The sequence below is a fragment of the Syngnathus leptorhynchus genome, chromosome 15, assembly GCF_054491065.1.
Source record: "Syngnathus leptorhynchus isolate UIUO chromosome 15, UIUO_Slep, whole genome shotgun sequence".
NCBI classification, from domain to species: domain Eukaryota; kingdom Metazoa; phylum Chordata; class Actinopteri; order Syngnathiformes; family Syngnathidae; genus Syngnathus; species Syngnathus leptorhynchus.
This window is the reverse complement of record NC_141209.1, coordinates 7,806,050-7,828,922: the sequence shown is the minus strand read 5'-3', so window position 1 is coordinate 7,828,922 and position 22,873 is coordinate 7,806,050. Positions and strand designations below refer to the sequence as shown.

At 40.2% G+C, this 22,873-nt stretch overlaps 1 protein-coding gene across 4 annotated transcripts in view; it reads left to right on the top strand.

Moving 5' to 3' along the window:
- The window catches only part of LOC147045479 (collagen alpha-1(XII) chain-like), a 49,574-nt gene that overhangs the window by 12,252 nt on the left and 14,449 nt on the right, over positions 1-22,873 (top strand). For 2 of the 4 annotated variants that reach the window (XM_085931642.1, XM_085931645.1), the window contains exons 15-45: positions 408-674; positions 2,306-2,498; positions 2,593-2,717; positions 3,782-3,931; positions 4,021-4,140; positions 4,210-4,374; positions 4,462-4,608; positions 5,403-5,542; positions 6,207-6,336; positions 6,989-7,134; positions 7,754-7,883; positions 7,993-8,129; positions 8,652-8,781; positions 8,861-9,000; positions 9,109-9,241; positions 9,392-9,412; positions 10,145-10,284; positions 11,204-11,333; positions 11,505-11,644; positions 12,185-12,314; positions 19,060-19,202; positions 20,147-20,276; positions 20,410-20,552; positions 20,839-20,968; positions 21,398-21,517; positions 21,601-21,747; positions 21,825-21,941; positions 22,024-22,176; positions 22,270-22,344; positions 22,428-22,567; positions 22,675-22,798. In XM_085931642.1, coding sequence (XP_085787768.1) covers positions 408-674; positions 2,306-2,498; positions 2,593-2,717; positions 3,782-3,931; positions 4,021-4,140; positions 4,210-4,374; positions 4,462-4,608; positions 5,403-5,542; positions 6,207-6,336; positions 6,989-7,134; positions 7,754-7,883; positions 7,993-8,129; positions 8,652-8,781; positions 8,861-9,000; positions 9,109-9,241; positions 9,392-9,412; positions 10,145-10,284; positions 11,204-11,333; positions 11,505-11,644; positions 12,185-12,314; positions 19,060-19,202; positions 20,147-20,276; positions 20,410-20,552; positions 20,839-20,968; positions 21,398-21,517; positions 21,601-21,747; positions 21,825-21,941; positions 22,024-22,176; positions 22,270-22,344; positions 22,428-22,567; positions 22,675-22,798 — 4,236 coding nt within the window. Of the gene's footprint in view, positions 1-407; positions 675-2,305; positions 2,499-2,592; positions 2,718-3,781; positions 3,932-4,020; positions 4,141-4,209; positions 4,375-4,461; positions 4,609-5,402; positions 5,543-6,206; positions 6,337-6,988; positions 7,135-7,753; positions 7,884-7,992; positions 8,130-8,651; positions 8,782-8,860; positions 9,001-9,108; positions 9,242-9,391; positions 9,413-10,144; positions 10,285-11,203; positions 11,334-11,504; positions 11,645-12,184; positions 12,315-12,492; positions 12,514-12,730; positions 12,752-14,314; positions 14,336-14,586; positions 14,608-14,832; positions 14,854-15,076; positions 15,098-15,318; positions 15,340-15,558; positions 15,580-15,799; positions 15,821-16,205; positions 16,227-16,675; positions 16,697-19,059; positions 19,203-20,146; positions 20,277-20,409; positions 20,553-20,838; positions 20,969-21,397; positions 21,518-21,600; positions 21,748-21,824; positions 21,942-22,023; positions 22,177-22,269; positions 22,345-22,427; positions 22,568-22,674; positions 22,799-22,873 lie in introns of all 4 variants that reach the window. The other 2 variants (XM_085931646.1, XM_085931644.1) reach the window with 2 other exon arrangements.

The window sequence follows — 22,873 nt, the reverse complement described above, 5'->3', positions numbered from 1 at the left end:
CACATGAGCTATGAGTTTCTCCTTGTCTCCTTGGACCACAATAAGCAAAGCTATTTCAAACACTCAACAGCTTCTCATATAGTATTTGTAGCCATCATGAATATTTTCTCGAATGTTTCTTTTCCCTTTTTGCTACGAGCAAGTCCTGTTAACCTCACAGGCATCCATTCCAAAGACAACAAGCTACACATAATCAATCATATAAAGTAGATATCCAGACGAAAGACTGAGCCCTGCTAATGTTTAGTTTATTTTCAATCAAGACAGCGCTTATGTTTCCAAAGGTGCATCGGAAACACAAGCTGTTAAGCACACATTAGAATCAAAATCTGATGTTTTCCGTCAGACTATCCATTTATCTTTCGCCCGTTTTAACCGCAGAAGTTTTTTGTTTTTCTTCCCCACAGTCTCGGATGCTGCCAGAGTGATCGGTGTCTCAGAGGAGACAGAGAAGAGCATGAAGGTGACATGGCAGCCAGCACCTGGAAATGTGATCAACTACCGTGTTACTTATAAACCGCAGTCTGGAGGGCGCCAGCTGGCGGCCAAGGTGCCCGGTGGGAATACCACCACCGTGCTGAGACGCCTTACTCCCCTCACCACCTATGACATCATTGTTGTGCCGGTATATCGTTCCGGAGAGGGCAAAGCAAGACAAGGCGCAGGAACAACATGTAAGTTGGCCTTTGGCCTCATACTCCATTTTTATCTCCACGTTTATCGCATTTTAAGCTAAACAAACAAAAGACACTGCATTGTTCAAGTTGGTATTACCCTCGCGACCTCGCGTTTCGTTTATCGTGGCTTCACTACATCACAGATTTTTTTCCATCCATCCATCCATCCATCCATCCATCCATCCATCCATCCATCCATCCATCCATCCATCCATCCATCCATCCATCCATCCATCCATCCATCCATCCATTTTCTGAACCGTTTCGTCCCCACGGGGGTCGCGGGCGTGCTGGAGCCTATCCCAGCTGTCATCGGGCAGTAGGCGGGGACACCCTGAACGGGTCGCCAGCCAATCACAGGGCACACAGAGACGAACAACCATCTGCACTCGCACTCATACCTAGGAACAATTTAGAGTCTTCAATCGGCCCACCAGGCATGCTTTTGGGATGTGGGAGGAAACTGGAGTGCCCGGAGAAAACCCACGTGGACACGGGGAGAAAATGCAAACTCCACACATGGAGGGCCGGAGGTGGAATCAAACCCGCACCCTCCTAACTGTGAGGCGGACGTGCTACCCAGTGCTTAGCACAATCGCGAATTATTCCAAAATTTAAGTGGACCTTAGTGCGCAGGAAGTTTAATTTTTCCGATCGCGCAACTGCAGGGCACCGCCGAACGCGCAACCGTAGCGTGTCACCGACCGCGCAACTGCACCACGCTGGTCGCATTATATTGACAGAGCCGTCGCTGAAATTTAGAAAATATTTTTAAAGTCCTGATGTACTTTCCAAAATTTAAGTGGACCTCAGTGCGCAGGGAGCTTAATTTTGTCCGACCGCACAACTGCAGCGCGCCAAATCACTGTCGCATTTGTCGCGTCTTTGTGTTTTAGGATTGCTTTACTGCTTCCACTTGCTTCATGTGGGCATGATTAGAGTTGATGCAATCCTCAGAGTAACGAGAATGTAATAACGAACGGAGTCAGTTGGCATGCGGGTCCTCTCGGCTCATCTCGTGAAGTTCGACAACCGAATTTCGTCCTTCATCCGAAGCAAATAAATCTCGAATTTTTTGTTCGAATACCGAATTGTTCGAGAACCAGGACGTTCGAAAACCGAGGCTCCTATTGAGGCTTTAAATTGTTAGGAATAAAAACACACTGAGCGCTTTAAATCGTTAATAATAAACACAGGTGTGTCTGTGAATAGGAATAGTTTGTCTGTATGCCCTGCGATCAGGTGTACCCCGCCCTCTGCCCGAAGGCAGCCGGGATAGGCTCTAGCACGCTCGCGACCCCAGTGAGGATAATCCATTCCGATATGCACACACCTATTTTCTGATTCTGTTTTCGTCATGGGCTTAATTGCTGGCAACTTGTGCTCCACCGTCAACATAACACTGACAGAAAATCATGTTCAATAAAAAAAATTAATTTATTGTTCAGTTTTATTACCCATCAAAGCATGTGTTAACAAGTCAGACAAGAGAAAACACTTTAACAGTTACAAAAGCTAATGACTGTGTTTGCATCATCTTTCCAAACTGTACTTGAAAGGTCTAAGAGCCTCAAGTGATCTTGAGAAAGAGGAGAAAATCTAAATATTTGTATCTCTTTCCCTACTAGTGACCCCCTATAAAGGTCCTAGGAATCTCCAGACTTCAGAACCAACAAAGACCAGTTTTCGTGTAACATGGGACCCTGCGCCTGGTCAAGTGAAAGGTTACAAAGTGATTTTCCACCCTAAAGAGGATGAGATTGACCTGGGAGAGCTTGTAGTTGGCCCCTATGACAACACCGTGGTACTGGAGGAGTTAAGGTAGTGTTGCATTTTTTTACGTTAATCACTTTTAAAGAACCATCTCGTGTATTTTGCATGACATCATGAATGACTGATTTCTTTGTATTTCTAGAGCTGACACAGAATACAAAGTGAATGTGTTTGGCGTGTTTGAGGGAGGAGAAAGTATGCCTTTGGCTGGAGAAGAGAAAACCACACTTACAAGTGGACCCGAGCCACCTCCTATTGAACTACCAGGTGACTTTACTTACTGTTCCACTACATGACATTGTAGTGAAAGAAAAACCAACTGATTCACATCTACAGTAGTGCCACATCAATCAAGAATTTCCTGCTTTCTGCAGTGAGTCACTTTGGGATTGCACCTTAAATTTCCAGTCCAAGTGCAGACTTGAGTCGTACATATTTCATTTATTTTTGGTTTGAAAATGGTTTATTACTTTTTGGGTCAGAGGGCATCACACAAATATTAGCACTGTAAAAGAAAACTGACATGTGAAGAGTATGGAAGGCCATTTTGACCGGGCCATTCCTAATAAGGAGATCTGAATGGCTAAAAATGAATCTATTCAGTCAGACAGCAGGAATTTTCTTTTTACACCTGAAATAGTTTTAGAAGTGTTTTCCACTTGTATCACATTTCTGTTTGTTTGATATCTGCCTGTTTGTTGTGAGGTTTTCATTTTTCATTTGTTGGGGGAGTGGGGCGGCTGTAAATCAAATATATAACCTGTGTTCAGTTGCAGACAGTGGCAGTTAGTGCAACATCTGCCTGTGCCAGTTGCACATCTGCAGTCTTCTTTTAGGTGCTGAGGATTCCAGCGCACAGTTGGAAAACAACATTTGAACATTACCTGGCTGCTAAGAAGGGCAAGGGAGTTCCTTCAGCCTTTGATATGTCATGGGCTATTATGGCTTTATTCTCCTGATTTGCCCGTGGGATGAACACACAGATGCAAAAAAAACAACAAAAAACCCACAGCCAAGAAAGAAACTGCCCTGACATGCAACAAGACGAGAGGACAATAATTACAACACCTGGAAAATAAATGTTCCCTGCAAAAAAATTCCTCAGAGGAAGATGAAAGAAATATTAGCCACTTTTACTGTCTACTTGTGAAGATGTTAGCATTTTTGTGTGTTATGTTTGAATGTGTTCTACAAATATTTTCTCATTTCTTTCTTTTCCTTACCACTTCCATATCTTAACTGTCTTTACATTTTGAAAAATAACATGATCATGCATGTGCAGTTGCATCTAATGTCATGCAATGAAGACACTAAACTCTTTGCCCTGTCAGATGTGATGTGTAAGACCAGTGCGCAGGCTGACATTGTGCTACTTGTCGATGGCTCCTGGAGTATTGGACGTCTTAACTTTAAGACGATCCGTTCTTTCATCGCTCGCATGGTTGGAGTCTTTGACATCGGCCCCAACAGAGTTCAGATTGGTGAGTGTATCCAGCAGATTACGTATTTTTCCAAAAAGCCATTTTGAAGTTGTGTGTGTTTATCTAATGAAAATATTTACATTCTATAGGTCTTGCTCAGTACAGTGGAGACCCGAAAACTGAATGGCATTTGGATGCTCACCAAACCAGGGAATCCCTCTTGGATGCAATCTCTAACCTTCCCTACAAGGGTGGAAACACCTTGACAGGTACTTTAATTTATCAAGCTAAAAAAGAGCAATTAGGAAATGTTTTGATACACAACATCAATCCTACAGGTCTGGCTTTGAACTACTTGCTCCAGAACAATTTCAAAGAAAATGTTGGCATGCGACCCAATGCCCGCAAAATTGGTGTGTTGATCACTGATGGCAAGTCCCAGGATGACGTCAATATCAACTCTCAGAGACTGCGTGAAGAGGGCATTGAGCTTTATGCCATTGGTAAACACATTTTAATACAATAATAGCTGCATGCTATTATGATTGTATGATTGTATGATTGTAGCTCACTTCTATCTTGGATTTCAGGTGTAAAGAACGCTGATGAGAATGAGCTGAGGTCCATTGCAACGGATCCGGATGACATTCACATGTACAACGTGGCCGACTTCTCCTTCCTGCTAGACATTGTGGACAGGCTCACTGACAACCTTTGTAACAGTGTAAAAGGACCAGGTGTGTAACAGTTTTTATCATCAAATTCGCTTTAGGAGTTACAACTTGCAGATTTTTAAACTGATGTTGTATCATGATAAGGTTGTTTCAAAGCATACAATTATACCCTTTTTTTATTTTGATTAATTAATCCCAGAATGCATTATGCTTTTACATAACTTTGGGAGCAGTATAGGGGAGGGGCTTATATGTTCCAATATGTTTGTGCCACATTGCACATAGCAAGCTTCATAGAAGCACGCTTGCATGAGTTCGGTATTGGCCTTACGAGCTTTGACTTCAACTCCATAAAACACCTTAGGGATAAAGGAAAACAGATTATGTGCCAGAACCTCTCATCCAACATCAGCGATCTCTGACCTCAGATGTTCTTCTGGATGAGTTCAAAAAGATTCTCACGAACACATTCCAAAATCTTGCAGAAAGAATGGAAGCTGCTGTATTGGGAGAAACAATTCAGTTCATTTTTCCATTTTCAGTTCCTGTGAATTGTGTACTGGCCAAAAAAAACATGACTTTAGTTAAAATTGGGTCATTGACTTATGTGCAGTCGAAGCAGGAAATTAGGCAAAGCATTAGAAATAATAATTTTATTGCTTTACAAATTTGAGTTTCGTAAAGTAACATGGATGCAACTTAATCAAATTAAAGAGGTAAAAATGAGCCATAGTCTGGGGAAGTTGCAATTTTCCAGTTTATGAGAATTTGCAGGTGGTAACGCACGTCGGAAACAACTTTCGCACACATATAATGCTGACCGTGATGGTTTGTCTTGCACTTTCCGTCTGCTAAAGGAGGTCCGCCTGATGCGCCAACTAATCTGGTAACATCTGAGGTGACTCACCGTTCTTTCCGAGCCACGTGGACTCCCCCCGAGGACCCAGTGGAAAAATTCCGTGTGGAATATGTGTCTGAATCAGGAATCACACAACAGGTAACTAGAACTGTCGGACCACCAATAATGCAGTCAGTATTTTGTTCTCAAAACACATAAAGGTTAAGTGTGGTTCCCTAGAGTTGAGGTATTGAGAGACATTTGGCCTAAAATGTTGTATGTAATGAACCACTGTTTCAGAGTCTAATGGGATACTGTGCGAAAACTATTTCCAATCTCCTGTTTGTACTGGCCTCCTGCTGAACGGGAGTCCAATAACATTTTGATCAGATGGAGGGCCAGGAAATATTATGACCTCATGAACAATTGCAGCACTGGGAAAATAGAATGCATAAGTATATTAATATGACTTACTCATTTTTGTTAATTAACCCATTACCCAAATAAAACAACCTTCAATCTATTAGAACATATAAATAAAGCATATGGTATGCCAGCACAATCTAATAAGGCTCAGATGTATCTAATATCAAATTCTCAAAAATATACAAAGAAAAAAAATTGCTTGCATATTTCAAATTACAAGCTATAATAACAGTAATGAACACATTGTTATATTAAAATGAAAATTGGATAATATTTTTGTAATTAATCTCATTGCATGCGCAGAGCATAATAATAATTAATCATCGTGTGTAAAATAGATGTGTGCCAATGACCATACAACTGCAGACCATCTTCTAAGTGTCCTCTGTTTTAATAGGTGTTCGTGGATGGCACTCAGAACACAGTGGTACTTGAGCAACTTGACCCCCTGACCGAGTATCTGGTTAACGTCTACTCTGTGGTGGGAGAAGAGATCAGCGAGCCACTAAAGGGCGTCGAGACCACATGTAGGTTTTTGCTCTCTGCGGTTTCGGTTTACTGCTCGGAATGCAGTGTTTGATTCAAGGGACTTTGAAGCATCCATGTAGGGTCGGCGTTTTCAGTGGGAATGTAAACTCTAGATCGTTGTCTTCAAATAATGTCAACATTAAAGAACGGCGCTCTAAACTTTTATTGCCCTTTGGGCATACCATGTGAAGCATAGAAGAATAAAAACACTTTCCCCATCAAGAAAAGAGCATCAGAGAGCTGGAAATGCTTGCTCATCCTGGATGACAGATTTATATGTTATGTCACAATCATATCAGATGATTCAGCTGGCCCCAAATTGATATAGGGAGAAGTAATTGGTTTAGTGTGTCTGTTTTATTGGTTCCAGTCCTCATATGGAGTTACCGCGAAAATAACCTAATTTATTGCAAATTATTTTGCTGATCCCTAAGTTACTGAAATTATATGGCTGCAAAATGACATACTAAATCTTGATCAAGTATGTGCCGTGTGGTATGAGCTTCATTTTGACTTTTTTTTTTTTGTAAGTGCTTAAGTTTTATAGGCACTCTGTAAAAATAATAGCGCTCAGGGACACCAGTAAAAGAAGACACTGTCTATGAGAATGTTTAATAATTAATTCATAATTCTTCATTCTCTGTTCTGCAGTGCCCCTGCCTGGTGTAAGAAGGATGGACATCTATGATGAACAGATGACCACAATGAGAGTGAGATGGGAGCCGGTACCAAGTGCTACAGGCTACAGGTTGCTCTACAACGCCATCAATGCCACGGAGCCTACGGTTGAACAGCAGGTAAGTGCCAGTCAACTGCTGATATCAGGCTAATTGAAATTTTGTAGGCAGTTTTTAAAGCCAAGCTACATATAAATGCATTGCTTAACTCTGGTGAGCAGTCTTGGACCAAAAACAGGTGTAACACAATGAGGTCATATTTGTAGTACACTGCTACCATTATTGTCTCCAAGAAAAAGGGAAATACAAAGTCACATTGTTACAAAAGGGTGGGAGTACTCATAGATGATCTCACTCAGCCGAGGGAGCGTCAGAATTTGTTCTGAGAGAGCCTCAAAAGAGTGAATCCAAATAACAATAATTTTTCTTATTACCGTATTTTTCGGACTATAAGGCGCATTGGACTATAAGGTGCAACCTTCAATGAATGGCCCATTTCAAAACTTCGTCCTCATATAAGGCACACCGGACTATAAAGCGCACCATTAATGCATCATGTCAGATTTTTAATCCAAATCAAATCATTCTCCTTTGTATCTTTTTTATTTCAACTTCAGACGCAAAAAAAATACTTTCGGCTATATAGTCGGCTTTTGTGAAAATTTTAGGTTTTTAGTTGCCCCTTATAGTCCAGAAAATACGGTAATTTATACCTCCAACCTGCGTTGTTTTCTCACAGATCATCGTGGCTGGTGGCACAACTGATGCCCAGCTTGTAAAATTATCACCCAACACGGCCTACTCTGTGTCCATCTTGGCCCTACATGGAGAAGGAGCCAGTGAACCACTGACACAACAGGGAGTCACCTGTAAGCACTGAATGAATTCAGATAATATTTCTGGTCAAGGATAATCCTAAAAATGTCAACTTGGACCGTGTCTGATTTATCACATATTTGTGTCTGTTCCCTCATTCAGTGCCCCTGCCACCCGCGGGTGAATTAAGGGTCCGGGATACCACTCATAGCACCATGAGGCTCATTTGGGATGCTGCTCCCGGTCCTGTCCGCAAGTACATCATCACCTACAAGCCCGAGGCTGGAGAACCAAAGGAGGTGAGTTTGATTCGTCTTCCCGTGTGGATGTGATGATACGACTGAAAACTTGTTGACTGACGTCTCAATCAGCATCTAACTGTATGAACAGTCAAAATGTTTGCGTCTGATAAAAAAGTTAAGACAGTACAGTTTTACCAGGTTCAAAGTCGGGTTTATGGTGCTGTTGAATGGATAGGCTACATGGTTATTTTTCCCCTTTTGGGAGAATTCTTGTTCTGGAAACATATGTGGAAGTGTCTGATGGCCTGTCAGTTTGATTATGAAAAATGTAGCGAGTCTGTGGAAAGGTCTTCTGGCTCAAAAATAGCTAAATGTTGGCTTAATGGATGATGGGATTCTTACCCACTCAGTGACAGTATGCCACTTAAAACACAGACACATAAAAATTTCATTTTGTCTGATTTGGCTTCCAAATAATGTCTGGAAACTTGTGCAAGACTTGGGGAAAAAAACTGTGAATAAATATCTTCAGTCAGTTTACAAATTTGGAATAATGTTATGCAATAATAATGTTTACAGCTGGAAGTGGATGGATCAAGGACCACTACAGTACTAGACAACCTCATCTCACAGACCGAGTATACCCTGTCTGTTACCCCAATCTATGATGAAGGCGCTGGTCAGACCATGTTGGGCATTGGAATCACTGGTAAGATTGAAGAAGATACAACACAACTACAATGACAATAAAATGAGCTCATCCTAACTTCCAATCTTCCATCTCGCAGATGTGGTTCCTCCTCCAAAGAACCTTAGATTCTCAGAGGTTACCCAGACCAGTTTTAGAGCCACCTGGGAACATGGAGCTCCTGATGTGGCTCTCTATCGCATTGGCTGGACCAAGAAGGGAGACACCAACATCCAATATGTACGTCTGCCCACATTTCTTAAAAGCAACTTGAAGTATATTTCATTGCTTGTCTAATTTAATTACTTTTTTAAGAATCATCTCACATGCTATGTTTTTTCTCATCAGGCAATTCTGAATAATGATGAGACGACCCATGTTCTGGAGAACCTGGAACCAGACACCCCTTATGATGTGTCCGTCACCGCCATCTATCCAGATGAGTCTGAGAGCGAAGATCTGCTTGGCACTGAGAGGACATGTAAGATGACTAAACGTTAACATAAATTCAATTTTTAGGCCCAGTTGCATGAGAGTTTCTCCATGAGGAATTTTGGTCGAAGGTTTTGTAAATGGTATTATGTTCAGTCAAAGGTGCGTCCATTATATCTTTTTATTTTTGCCTCTGTAGTGCCCAGGAGAAGTGTTCCGTGTAAGTAAATGTGTCAAAAAGGAAAACTATGATTTTCCTTTTCAAGTGATGAAAGCATGATTTATTATATTGGCCAATCTACACTGGTGTTCATTGGTCAAACATCATCATCATCATCATTTTCATCATCATCACCTTCATCATCATCATTAAGCGAGGCCAGCTGTGCTGCCGCTGACACAGCTGTTGACTTGAAGTGCTTCCAGCTTCCGTCTTTGTCTGCGTGCTTGTTGCCCTGCTACTTTTCCTAATGCTCCTCTTAAGAATGATTCAATTGAAGTCATGTTAAATGGATGAAGACGGAGTTCAAGCGTGCATGTCGTGCCACACGATTGACTTTTCCTTGGTTTTGATGTCCATTCCATCATTGTCATCATCATTCATCATCCCATCTTTCCATCCATCCATTGCACTTATTTATTCCAAACTCCATCCCTGCTTCAGAAAAGATACCATCCCTCGGATGAGTATTTTTTTCTGCTTTAAAGCAGCAATCCTTGATATTCATATCATAGGAAGCATGCACATTCCAATATGTTGGTTATCTTGTTTTGATGACAAAGACATTTGGATTCATTGACATATAAATTTGAGTCAATGGCCGGAATATCAAGGACAGCATCTTTAAAAGCATTTAAATTTTCATTTTTTTTTTATCAAGCAACAGTTCTTATCTGCTAGGATAACCCACCATCCTGACAAGGTTGTAATTGTCACATATGTATTCTTCAGCACCTCTTGCTCCTCCTACCAACCTGGTTGTGTACAACGAAACAATCACAACCCTGAACGCCAGATGGAATCCAGCTCCAGGCCGTGTCCAGAACTACAGGATCACCTACGTTCCCACTTCCGGAGGCAGGACCCAGACTGTAAGTCATGTGATATTTGTAATGCCAAAGAATTGAAACCAAAATGGATTTATAATGCATGGGCTGTATTGCATGTGTATATTACAATTTGGACAGTACACTTACTTTATGATTTGGTAGGCCTCAGTTGAATTGAATTGAGTACAGTCTCCTCCAGGAAATATCCGTGCATTGCTCAAGCACAGCGGCGTCACTTTTGCATGAATGCAGTTTCCTCTAAGTCAACTATCCTTAACTGTTGTTTGGAAAAGGCAACCATGATTTGATGGAACCTGTCTGAGGTTTTTTCCTGCCCACCCCCCCAATGTTTCCAAACAGTGGCGACTGTGTCCTGTGGATGGCAGTTGAATTTTTGTTTCCCTTAGTTGACATTGCTTCCACAATCCAGGCTTACAGAGAAATCTAATTATACTCTTGTGCTTGCATTCAAGCAGCATACAGATCCACTTTGCTATTCGACATTTTTCTACCTTATTATCCAGTATAGGTATTGTACATAAATGTATTTTGACAACTACATATTTTTCCACTAATTTATTCATCACCTTTCAACTTCAATACCACAAAGATGTTCTGAAAATTATTTACTAAATGGAGGAAGCAAATTTTGTTCTTTCATGTTATGCGCTGCTCTGTCAGAGGCTGTCAACACCTTCAGCTTCACCTCACATGGCTTCACTTACATCTGCAGGCTTACTGGACTGTGTTCCTCTTTAGGACCTGATGAAATGTGGTTACCGCACAGTTGGCTGCAAAATATGACAGTGAAGGATGGATAAAACAGTTAATGTCACCTTAGTTACCTTGGTGAAGATAATGCATCTTGGGCAATAATGTGTTTTACAAGATTATGTCAGGCACATTTAACGTTATATACACGAGAGAGGAAACCTAACATGCTCATTATTTCCCCCAATAGGCCCAAGTTGGAGGAAAGAAGACCACTCTCTTCATGCCCAAACTAACCCCTGACACTGAATATTCCATCAGTGTGGTGGCAGTTTACCCCCGAGGAGTCAGTGAAGAACTGGTCGAACTTGGCAGGACCAGTAAGCTGTTTATACTTTGGGTGCTTCTGAAGAACAAGTATCAACAGGAGCAGCTTTAATGATTTATTTTACAGTGTATAAGGAGGGAGAAAATGATTTGAGTTGGGATGAGAACCAGAATGATGTGATGTCATTATTACAATAGTATTGAGTTGCTTTCTTTTACTTCAGAGCCTCTGGGTGGTGTCAGGAACCTGCGGGTCACTGACCCCACTACCAGCACCCTGAATGTTAATTGGGAGCCTGCTGACGGCAACGTGCGACAGTATAGAGTCTTCTATCAACCTGCAGCTGGAGGCCGGGAAGACATGGTAAGTCATAACTAAGTTTGTTCACTGGAATATTTTGGGTAAAAGTCTGCTGGATTTACGGAAATTCTTGGATTGCAGACGCGTTTGTATTTATTGTACTTATGTATGAATTTGTACTGCATTTATTTGTATCATGGACTACGATGCACGCATCTTACCAATGCCTAAATGTTTCCATGATCTTTGCATTATTCACAAAGACATTAGGGGAAATGTTAAAAATAAACTGCAATTGGTAGAATAGTGTTTGTTTATAGCTGACTCGTGTTTCTGGAATCAACTTCCACTCAAGACCCATCCGCAGTGCCTTTAATCAGATGGGTGGTCTTCAATTCCTGCTGTGACCCAGATAGTATAAGCAAGTAATAAAAAAGACTGAGTGATGGGTCTTGACTTAGGTCGGAATGTTAATAGAAGAAGAGAATTCTTGGAATTTATCCTTTAATCCAGATCCTCCTTTTTCCCATAGCCTACTCTCACTTTAATGAGACAGCCTTGTCAGATCTTTCCCTAAAGTATCCTGTGTTGTCACTCCTTCAGGTCCAAGTATCAGGCAACACATACAACACAGTTCTGAAGAACCTCGACTCTGATACTGTCTACACTGTGACTGTGGTTCCTGTTTACTCTGCTGGAGAAGGACAACGCATGTCAGAAAATGGCAAAACATGTAAGTCCTGCTAGGGAATGAACACTAGTGTAAAATTCAATGCATTTCCGGTAGTTTAACCCTTTTTTTCCATCCTATTTTTATAACAAAATGTGTGTGTGGTATCAACATTGATACGTATACAATTTTTATGAAAGATGAACACATTATACTTTTTTTTTTTTTTTTACTTCTATAGTGTTCGAGAGCGATGAGCCGTGTAAGTAAACATGTTAGAGGGAAAAAACATGTTTTTCCTTTTTAAGTGAAAGCATGCTTAATATATATGGTCAATGTGCACCGTTGCTCATTGGTCAAAACATTATCGTCGTCATTATTATCATCATCATCATCGTCATCATCATCGTCGTCATCATTATCATCATCATCAATGTTAGAAAGGATAAACCTTTATAAATCTTTTTTTGCTTCTGTAGTGTCCGAGAGCGGTGACCCGTGTAAGTAAATATGTTAAAGGGAAAACCATGTTTTTCCTTTTTCAGTGGAAAGCATGCTTAATATATATGGCCGATGAGCACTGTTGCTCATTGGTTAAAACATCATCATTATCATCGTCGTCTTCGTCATTATTATCATCATCGTCGTCATCATTATCGTCATCATCATCGTCGTCATCATTATCATCATCATCAATGTTAGAAAGGATAAACCTTTATAAATCTTTTTTTGCTTCTGTAGTGTCCGAGAGCGGTGACCCGTGTAAGTAAATATGTTAAAGGGAAAACCATGTTTTTCCTTTTTCAGTGGAAAGCATGCTTAATATATATGGCCGATGAGCACTGTTGCTCATTGGTTAAAACATCATCATTATCATCGTCGTCTTCGTCATTATTATCATCATCGTCGTCATCATCGTCGTCATCATTATCGTCATCATCATCGTCGTCATCATTATCATCATCATCAATGTTAGAAAGGATAAACCTTTATAAATCTTTTTTTGCTTCTGTAGTGTCCGAGAGCGGTGACCCGTGTAAGTAAATATGTTAAAGGGAAAACCATGTTTTTCCTTTTTCAGTGGAAAGCATGCTTAATATATATGGCCGATGAGCACTGTTGCTCATTGGTTAAAACATCATCATTATCATCGTCGTCTTCGTCATTATTATCATCATCGTCGTCATCATTATCGTCATCATCATCGTCGTCATCATTATCATCATCATCAATGTTAGAAAGGATAAACCTTTATAAATCTTTTTTTGCTTCTGTAGTGTCCGAGAGCGGTGACCCGTGTAAGTAAATATGTTAAAGGGAAAACCATGTTTTTCCTTTTTCAGTGGAAAGCATGCTTAATATATATGGCCGATGAGCACTGTTGCTCATTGGTTAAAACATCATCATTATCATCGTCGTCTTCGTCATTATTATTATCATCGTCGTCATCATTATCGTCATCATCATCGTCGTCATCATTATCATCATCATCAATGTTAGAAAGGATAAACCTTTATAAATCTTTTTTTGCTTCTGTAGTGTCCGAGAGCGGTGACCCGTGTAAGTAAATATGTTAAAGGGAAAACCATGTTTTTCCTTTTTCAGTGGAAAGCATGCTTAATATATATGGCCGATGAGCACTGTTGCTCATTGGTTAAAACATCATCATTATCATCGTCGTCTTCGTCATTATTATCATCATCGTCGTCATCATTATCGTCATCATCATCGTCGTCATCATTATCATCATCATCAATGTTAGAAAGGATAAACCTTTAGAAATCTTTTTTTGCTTCTGTAGTGTCCGAGAGCGGTGACCCGTGTAAGTAAATATGTTAAAGGGAAAACCATGTTTTTCCTTTTTCAGTGGAAAGCATGCTTAATATATATGGCCGATGAGCACTGTTGCTCATTGGTTAAAACATCATCATTATCATCGTCGTCTTCGTCATTATTATCATCATCGTCGTCATCATTATTATCATCATTATCGTCGTCATTATCATCATCAGCATTGTTAGAAAGGATAAACCCATTATACGTTTCTTTTTTTGCTTTTATAGTGTCAGAGACCCGTGATCCGTGTAAGTAAATATGTTAAAGGAAAAATCATGTTTTTCCTTTTTAAGTGAAAGCATGCTTAATATCTATGGCTAATGTGCACCGTTGCTCATTGGTCAAAACACCATTATCATTGTCGTCTTCATCATTATTATCATCATCGTCGTCATCATTATTATCATCGTCATCATTATTATCATCGTCGTCATTACCATCATAATCATTGTTAGAAAGGTGAAACACATTATACCTTTCTATTCTTTGTTTTCTATAGTGTCCGAGACCCGTGATCCGTGTAAGTAAATATGTTAAAGGGCAAACTATGTTTTTCCTTTTAAAGCGAAAGCATGCTTAATATATATGGCTAATGTGCACCGTAGCTCATGATTCAAAACATCATCATTATCACCGTCGTCTTTGTCATTATTATCATCATCGTAGTCATCATTATCATTGTTGTCATCATCATCATTGTTCGCAAGGATACACCCATTATACCTTTCTTTTTTTGCTTCTATAGTGTCCGAGAGCCGTGATCCGTGTAAGTAAATATGTTAAAGGGAACCCATGTTTTTCCTTTTTAAGTGAAAGCAAACTTAACATATATGGCCGATGTGCACCGTTGCTCATTGGTCAAAACATCATCATTATCATCATCATCGTCGTCGTCATTATTATTATCATTATCATCGTCGTCATTATCATCATCATCATTGTTAGAAAGGATAAACCCATTATACCTTTCTTTTTTTTTGCTTCTATAGTGTCCGAGAGCCGTGATCCGTGTAAGTAAATATGATAAAAGGGAAAACCATGTTTTTCATTTTTAAGTGAAAGCAAACTTAACATATATGGCCAATGTGCACCGTTGCTCATTGGTCAAAACATCATCATTATCATCATCGTCGTCGTCATTATTATTATCATTATCATCGTCATCATTATCATCATCATCATTGTTAGAAAGGATAAACCCATTATACCTTTCTTTTTTTTGCTTCTATAGTGTCCGAGAGCCGCGATCCGTGTAAGTAAATATGTTAAAGGGAAAACCATGTTTTTCCTTTTTTAGTGAAAGCACACTTAACATATATGGCCAATGTGCACCGTTGCTCATTGGTCAAAACATCATCATTATCATCATCGGCGTCGTCAATATTATTATCATTATCATCGTCATCATTATCATCATCATCATTGTTAGAAAGGATAAACCCATTATACCTTTCTTTTTTTGCTTCTATAGTGTCCGAGAGCCGCGATCCGTGTAAGTAAATATGAAAAAAGGGAAAACCATGTTTTTCCTTTTTAAGTGAAAGCAAACTTAACATATATGGCCAATGTGCACCGTTGCTCATTGGTCAAAACATCATCATTATCATCATCATCGTCGTCGTCATTTTTATCATATCATCGTCATCATTATCATCATCATCATTTTTAGAAAGGATAAACCCATTATACCTTTCTTTTTTTTGCTTCTATAGTGTCCGAGAGCCGCGATCCGTGTAAGTAAATATGTTAAAGGGAAAACCATGTTTTTCCTTTTTAAGTGAAAGCCTGTTTAATATATATGGCCAATGTGCACCGTTGCTCATTGGTCAAAACTTCATTATCATCGTCGTCTCCATCATTATTATCATCATCGTCATCACTATTATCATCATTATCATCGTCGTCATTATCATCGTCATCATTGTCAGAAAATGGCAAAACATGCAAGTGCTGCCAGGAAATGAAAGCTAATGTAAAATTAAATCAATTTCCGGTATTTCAACCCTTTTTTTCATCCTATTTGTATGACAGAATGTGTGTGTGGTATCAACATGGATAGGTATACAATGTTTTATGAGGGATAAAGCCATTTACCTTTCCTTTTTTTTGCTTCTATAGTGACAGAGATCCGCGATCCGTGTAAGTAAATATGTTAGAGGGAAAATCATGTTTTTCTTTTATAAGTGAAAGCATGCTTAATATATATGGCCAATGTGCACTGTTGCTCATTGGTCAAAACATCATCATCATCATTATCGTCGTTGTCATTATTATCATCATCATTGTCGTCATTATTATCATCATCATCGTCGTCATCATCATTATTATCGTCATTATCATCGTCGTCATTATCATCATCGTCATCATCATCATCGTCACCATCATCATCATTGTCAGAAAATGGCAAAACATGCAAGTGCTGCCAGGGAATGAACACTAATGTAAAATTTAATCCATTCCTGGTAGTTTAACCCTTTCTTTCATCCTATTTGTATGACAGAATGTGTGTGTGGTATCAACATGGATAAGTATACAATGTTTTATGAGGGATAAACCCATTATACCTGTCTTTTCTTTGTTTTCTATAGTGTCCGAGACCCGTGATCCGTGTAAGTAAATATGTTAGAGGGAAAATCATGTTTTTCCCTTCTAAGTGAAAGCATGCTTAATATTTATGACCAATGTGCACCGTTGCTCACTGGTCAAAACATCATCATTATCATCATCATCATCGTCATTATTATCATCATCATCATCGTCATTATTATCATCATCACTATCATTATCATCACGCGAGGCGCTTAGCTCATGCCCAGCTCTTGTGGGCGCGGTTCCTTCAAGTGCTATCCTGTCGCAGCTGCTTATCCTAATGCGCTAAAGTTATGTTCAATGGCTGATAAATTTATTGTTTGTGAAGTCCATTCCATCATCCCCTCATCATTCCTTTAAATATCACTTCATCTTTTCCATCCATTTATTTATCCATTCCATTTACTGATCCATCCATCATTCACTTGATTCAAGATACAGATCTTTTCTGTCCTTTAAAGTATTAATTCTTGATATTCACAGTCCATGCATGCACATTTCAACATGTCCATTATTTTGTATTTTGATGACAAAACAAATGATCAGAACCAATGGAATATCAAGAACTGCATCTTTAAAATCCTCTTTTAAACTGAATCTAAGAAACCTCTCTTTATGAACTTTATGAAGTAACCAACCATACTGACATGGAGGTAATTGCCATGCATGTGTTCTGCAGTATCTAATATTGTGTTACATCCTTGGAAGAATAAGGATGACCTCAGAGATTGACCATCTCCTTCACTTGGTTAAAAATCCAGTGAATACTTTGTCTTCATTAAATGGCAGTTAGTTATTAGCACTTCATTTCATGATGTCATAAAAACCAAGACCAGTTGATTGTACAATACCATAAACGTTTCTGTAGATCAATAAAAAAAAAAAAAAAAGAGGCAGCAGAGTAAGCAAAATCTGGAACGAGGTTACGGATTGCTCGTAACCGCTAACCTCCACCCTTGAATGAGTCAGCAGTTTGTGGGGTGATTGCGTAGGAAGGAATTCCTCAGCTGGCAGCTTCATAATGGTGTCTCCTCTTTCTCTTTACCGTAATATTGTCCATTTAAAGGATGGAATGAAGGGTGGCGGTCAGGATAATGGTGAGCCTGGGGTATCAGAGGAGGGGGAGCATTGACTAAATTGCTCTGCTTTAGGGAAAAGGAAAGAAAGGGGAGGGGACTGATGAATGAATAGAAAGCTTTATGTTCTCTATGGCCTTAGACTTGCTTGAATAAGGTCAAGAACGGTGCTTGTTATCATTTCCGTTTTGTTAAAATATTTACTTTTTTGCCCCAACTTAACCATTTTATGTGCCGCTTATCCAACCATTTGCCTGCAAAAACAAGACTTTTTATATTGCACTTTTATTGACTTTGCGGCTTTTATACTGTCAGTTTCAGTGCTTTTAATCCGTCTCATTCAACTTCAGGATCATCTCTAACCTTTTACTATTTATTGTGCTTTAAAAATTCAAAGGAACTTCCAGCAACTAGCTTCAGCCTGTGAAAGTACGGAAGTACTCTCTCTGTCTTAAACCCGATGTGTTTTCCCCCCTGCGTTTATGAGGTTATAAAGGAGGAGCGGCACAAAAGCACTAAACATGTGCTTCAGATTTTTGAATGCGTGTCTGCTTATGCACCTTGTGTATACTTTAAGGCTCTGACAGGAAGATTCCTTTTGATGGCAATTTTGTTAAGCAACAGTTTAAAGATAAACACGAGTGAATCTGCCCCTTTTTCCCATGGGATGTATTGTAGTTCCATGGGAAAAACCAACAGGCAGATTCTTTTAGTACCTGGACCAGTCAGTTGCTTATTATTTGAAAGGATTCAAAATCACAGCACAACAATATGACACGTTGTGTTTCTATGCTTTTGGGTGGGATAAAGCAGTGTCGCCCGCCATCTTCACAATCTATTTAGCTAGACCTCTCCTTTGGATTGGAATTACGTATGAAGGAAAAGCAGGATTTTTTATTTTTTTTTACAGAGCTAGAAGCATAGAGTTAACATACTGAAAAATTAAGATTCATGCAGAACAGAGGGGTCAAGGTCACCCCCCCCCCCCCAAAATTAGTGAGTTAGTAAGCTTCAACATGTTTATCCTTGTAACTTCATGTTTGCATAGAGCACATTTTTGGGCTTCAGGGGACATCTGTAAATTATTGGGGTAGATCTAACTAGTCTGTTTTGTTTCATCCTCTCTCCACCTCTCTGTGCAAACACTTCCACCACTGCCCTTTAACCTCGCTCTGTCATCACTCTTCACTCTGTCCAACGATCCTCTTCATACTTTACCTTTTCTTGACCTCGCCTCTTATATCTTTAACTTGATCCTTCTCTACCCTCATCTACCTTATTGCCATCCACCATTCTTGGCACTGCAGTGGAGCGTCGACCTGTCCGGAACATCCAAGTATTCAATCCCACAACCAACAGTCTCAACGTACGTTGGGAGCATGCCACAGGCCCAGTTCTGCAGTACCGGGTGGTCTACTCTCCCATTTCTGGTGCCAAGCCTGCTGAATCGGTGAGTTTCCGGCAAGCAAGTGGGCACACATGTATAAAATGTATTTTAACAACCTAACGGCCCACATTTGACTTGAATTTAAAGTACTCTTCTGTTTGCCACAAGGAATGTAACAGCCTCATAATAAGACGTTAAAAGCTAAACATTAGTCTGGTTTGCAAATGTCATGTCTTTATACCTGTACATCAGCATGAACTGTAAACCTCAACTGGGTTCATAAAACGCACTTACCACTGTATTTGACATCTGGAAGGAGTGTTTCAACATCTTAACGTGGAAAGAATTTTTCGGAATATGTAAACAAGTTTTGAAGTTTTACTTGAGTGACATCATTGGCTCGCTTTGCCGTCTGCATCAAATAGTGAGGATTTCAGAACTCAGTCCTTCTATGAGGTGCATATGATATGACTCCACAACAATATGGCCTATATCATCTGCATAACTGGCTTTGGGTTGACAGCTTTACCTTTGGTTGGCCTTGAAATTCTATTGGAGTAACTCTCCAACAAGTCAGGTCTCACGCAACTCGTGTGCCAAAGATACGGCCTTCGCAGCCGTCAAACACACTCGTCAACTTCAAAGGAATATTTGGCTCGTCCCTTCTCTCTGTGCTGACGAGCAATGGGACTGATGAGTCAAAGAGAGGTGTTGTGTAGAATGTACAACACACGTGTGCATCAAGAGAGAAGGGAAAGGTCTTTGCGGGAGCAATTGGCAGGAGGATTCCATGTCATGTTAATGATACACTTCAACTTTGCTTGTTTGTTCCAACAAGAAGTTAAAGCAGGGGGGTCCAAATGATAGAGAGCAGACAAAATAACAGTTCCATTAATTTTCACAAAAGAAGGGAGGACATATTCAAATAAAGGATACTCAATCATCTCACAACACACAATTGCTACTGATTGCGGTCTCCACGCTAACAATCATGTGTTTGCATACAGGCTATGGTACCAGGGACTTCCACCACGGCATTGCTGCCAGATCTGATTCCAGACACCGATTACAACGTTGCAGTCGTTGCTGTGTACAGTGACGGTGAAGGAGAAACCATCACTGACAATGGCAAAACACGTACGAAACTTGTGATTACAACGCTGTATTGATTAGAAAAACTCTGTGGATAGCATAAAATACCTTATTTTAGTATCAATAGGTTCATAAAAAAATTGTTATGATGAAGATACTGACATTTCTTATAATGCAGGTCCTCGCGGTGGCCCCAGGAACATGGTTGTGTACGACCCCACTACCTCCAGTCTCTCTGTGAGCTGGGAACATGCTGATGGCCCAGTCACGCAATATCGCATCACCTATGCCCCAACCACTGGAGACCCCATTGAAGAATATGTAAGTATTTCCAGACTTTGTAGTTTAGTTGAAATTTGTATTGTTATAAAAGTGAGTAAATTTTAATTTAGAAATTAAGGATATGTTGGCCACATAATTAAGATCATCTGCACACTCTAATCATATCCTGAAAAATTCACCATAACATCCAGGATTGTAATTTGTATTAAATTGTTTACGTGTACCAATTTAAACTTCATCCTTCGGGTATGTAACATATGTTGCCAATTACAGTGATTGTTGATTATGTTAGTTAACATTTAGCTTTCTGTCATATGACTTGCAGACGACAGTCCAAGGGAACAGAAACAATGTGGTTCTGCAGAACCTGGATTCAGACACCCCTTATCACATCAAAGTGACTGCCATCTATGCTGATGGACCAGGAGGAGAACTGGAAGGAGATGGTCGCACAGGTACAGACTATTCAACAAGTGTCTCTTACAGGAGGAAGAACCCTAGAATGCTTTGTAGTTCTGCATTGACTTAATTCGGCATGAATGTTTGGAATTCACAGCAGAAGTTGGAAAGATTGAATGGATTCATTTACTTGATTAGAATTGTGATTAATTCCAGAAAAATAGGTTTTGACACTGGCCAAAATAACCACAAGCTATTGCCAGAGGATTAAACAATGGCTGGAGTCTAGCGAGACCTGCTTCTTGAAGTAGTCCTGGCTCGCATTATACCGAATTAACAAAATGAATGTTGCCTCTTGTAGTTTTCCAAATTCCCCATAGTTCATATAATCAATGATAAGGTGATGAAACAGAATCATGTGAAATTTCATTAGCATGTTGTTGCTTTGATCCAATGATAATTGTTATGCCTGGGCTTTCTTACAGTGGCTATGCTTGGACCCAGGAACCTTCGCGTTTCCGATGAATGGTACACCCGCTTTAAGGTCTCCTGGGACCCAGCTCCATCAAGGGTTACCGGATACAAGCTTATCTACCAGCCTGAAGGTAGCATTATGCCATTCTTGAGATGAGTACGTTGATTAGCATAAATATTTTTCACACTGTGTGCTGTCTGTGTTTCCTCCCAGGCTCTGATCAGTCCGAAGAGGTTTTTGTTGGCGATGTCACTACCCACCAACTGAATGGCCTGACACCCGGAACCACTTATGATGTGAAAGTGTTGGCGCAGTACAGCACCGGGATGAGTGGACCTCTGATTGGCCAGGGCACCACATGTAAGATGATACCTGAGGTACACCTACTCCATATTGTTTTGGCACTCTCAGTCAAATATGCTTTGGGTCTTTTTTAGTGTACCTGAATGTGACAGACTTGACAACATATAACGTGGCCTATGACACCTTCTGCATTCGCTGGGCTCAGCACAGAGCCGCAACGTCCTACAGGCTTAAAGTCCAACCGGTTGATCGTAAGTCCATCAGTTGTTTTAATTTTTGGAGAATCTCTTGAAATATTGTTTCGGATAGATCTAATTTTCCATCCCTCTTCAGCCTCTCAAGGTGGAGCTCAGGAGGTCACAGTCAGAAGCAGTGCGAGTGATTACTGCTTTGACGGTTTGACACCTGACACCCTCTACACTGCCACTGTGTACACTCAGACCCCCAGCATGGAAGGGCCTGGAGTGGACACGAAGGAGCGAACACGTAAGATGGCATTTATTATTTATTCAGTGTATGCTCTTCAATGTACATGCCATTGGCTATTTGTTTAATGTACTTTTTTTCTGGTCCCTTAAGTGGTTAAACCCACTGAAGCGCCAACCGAGCCACCACCACCTCCTCCACCAGCAACAGTTCCATCAGCATTGGATGGTGAGGAGAGCTTTCACATGTTAAATAATGATACTAAATCACTGGACTGGCTGTTATTAATCATTTATATGCTTGAATCACAGTCTGCAGAGGTGCTAAGGCCGATGTGGTCTTCCTTATTGATGGTTCTTGGAGTATCGGAGATGAAAGTTTCCACAAGGTCATCCAGTTTGTCACAAGCATGACCAGTGCTTTTGATGTCATTAGTCCAAGTGGCATGCAGGTTAGAAGAAATTCTTTGGTGTCTGTTGAATCTGAACATTTCAATTGTCAGTCTACGTAGAATGTAGAGTAAGATTTCCATGTCTCCCTTGTCACATTTTCCCTCAGGTTGGATTTGTGCAGTACAGCGATGATGCTAAGACTGAGTTCAAGCTCAACACATATCATGACAAGGGTGTCGTCGTTTCAGCTTTGAAGAATGTTCGCTACAGAGGAGGAAACACCAAGACAGGTACTCATCTTACAAGTGTGCGTCTGCACAATGAAATGAACAAAGGTGATAATGGTGTTAATATTTTGCTCCTTT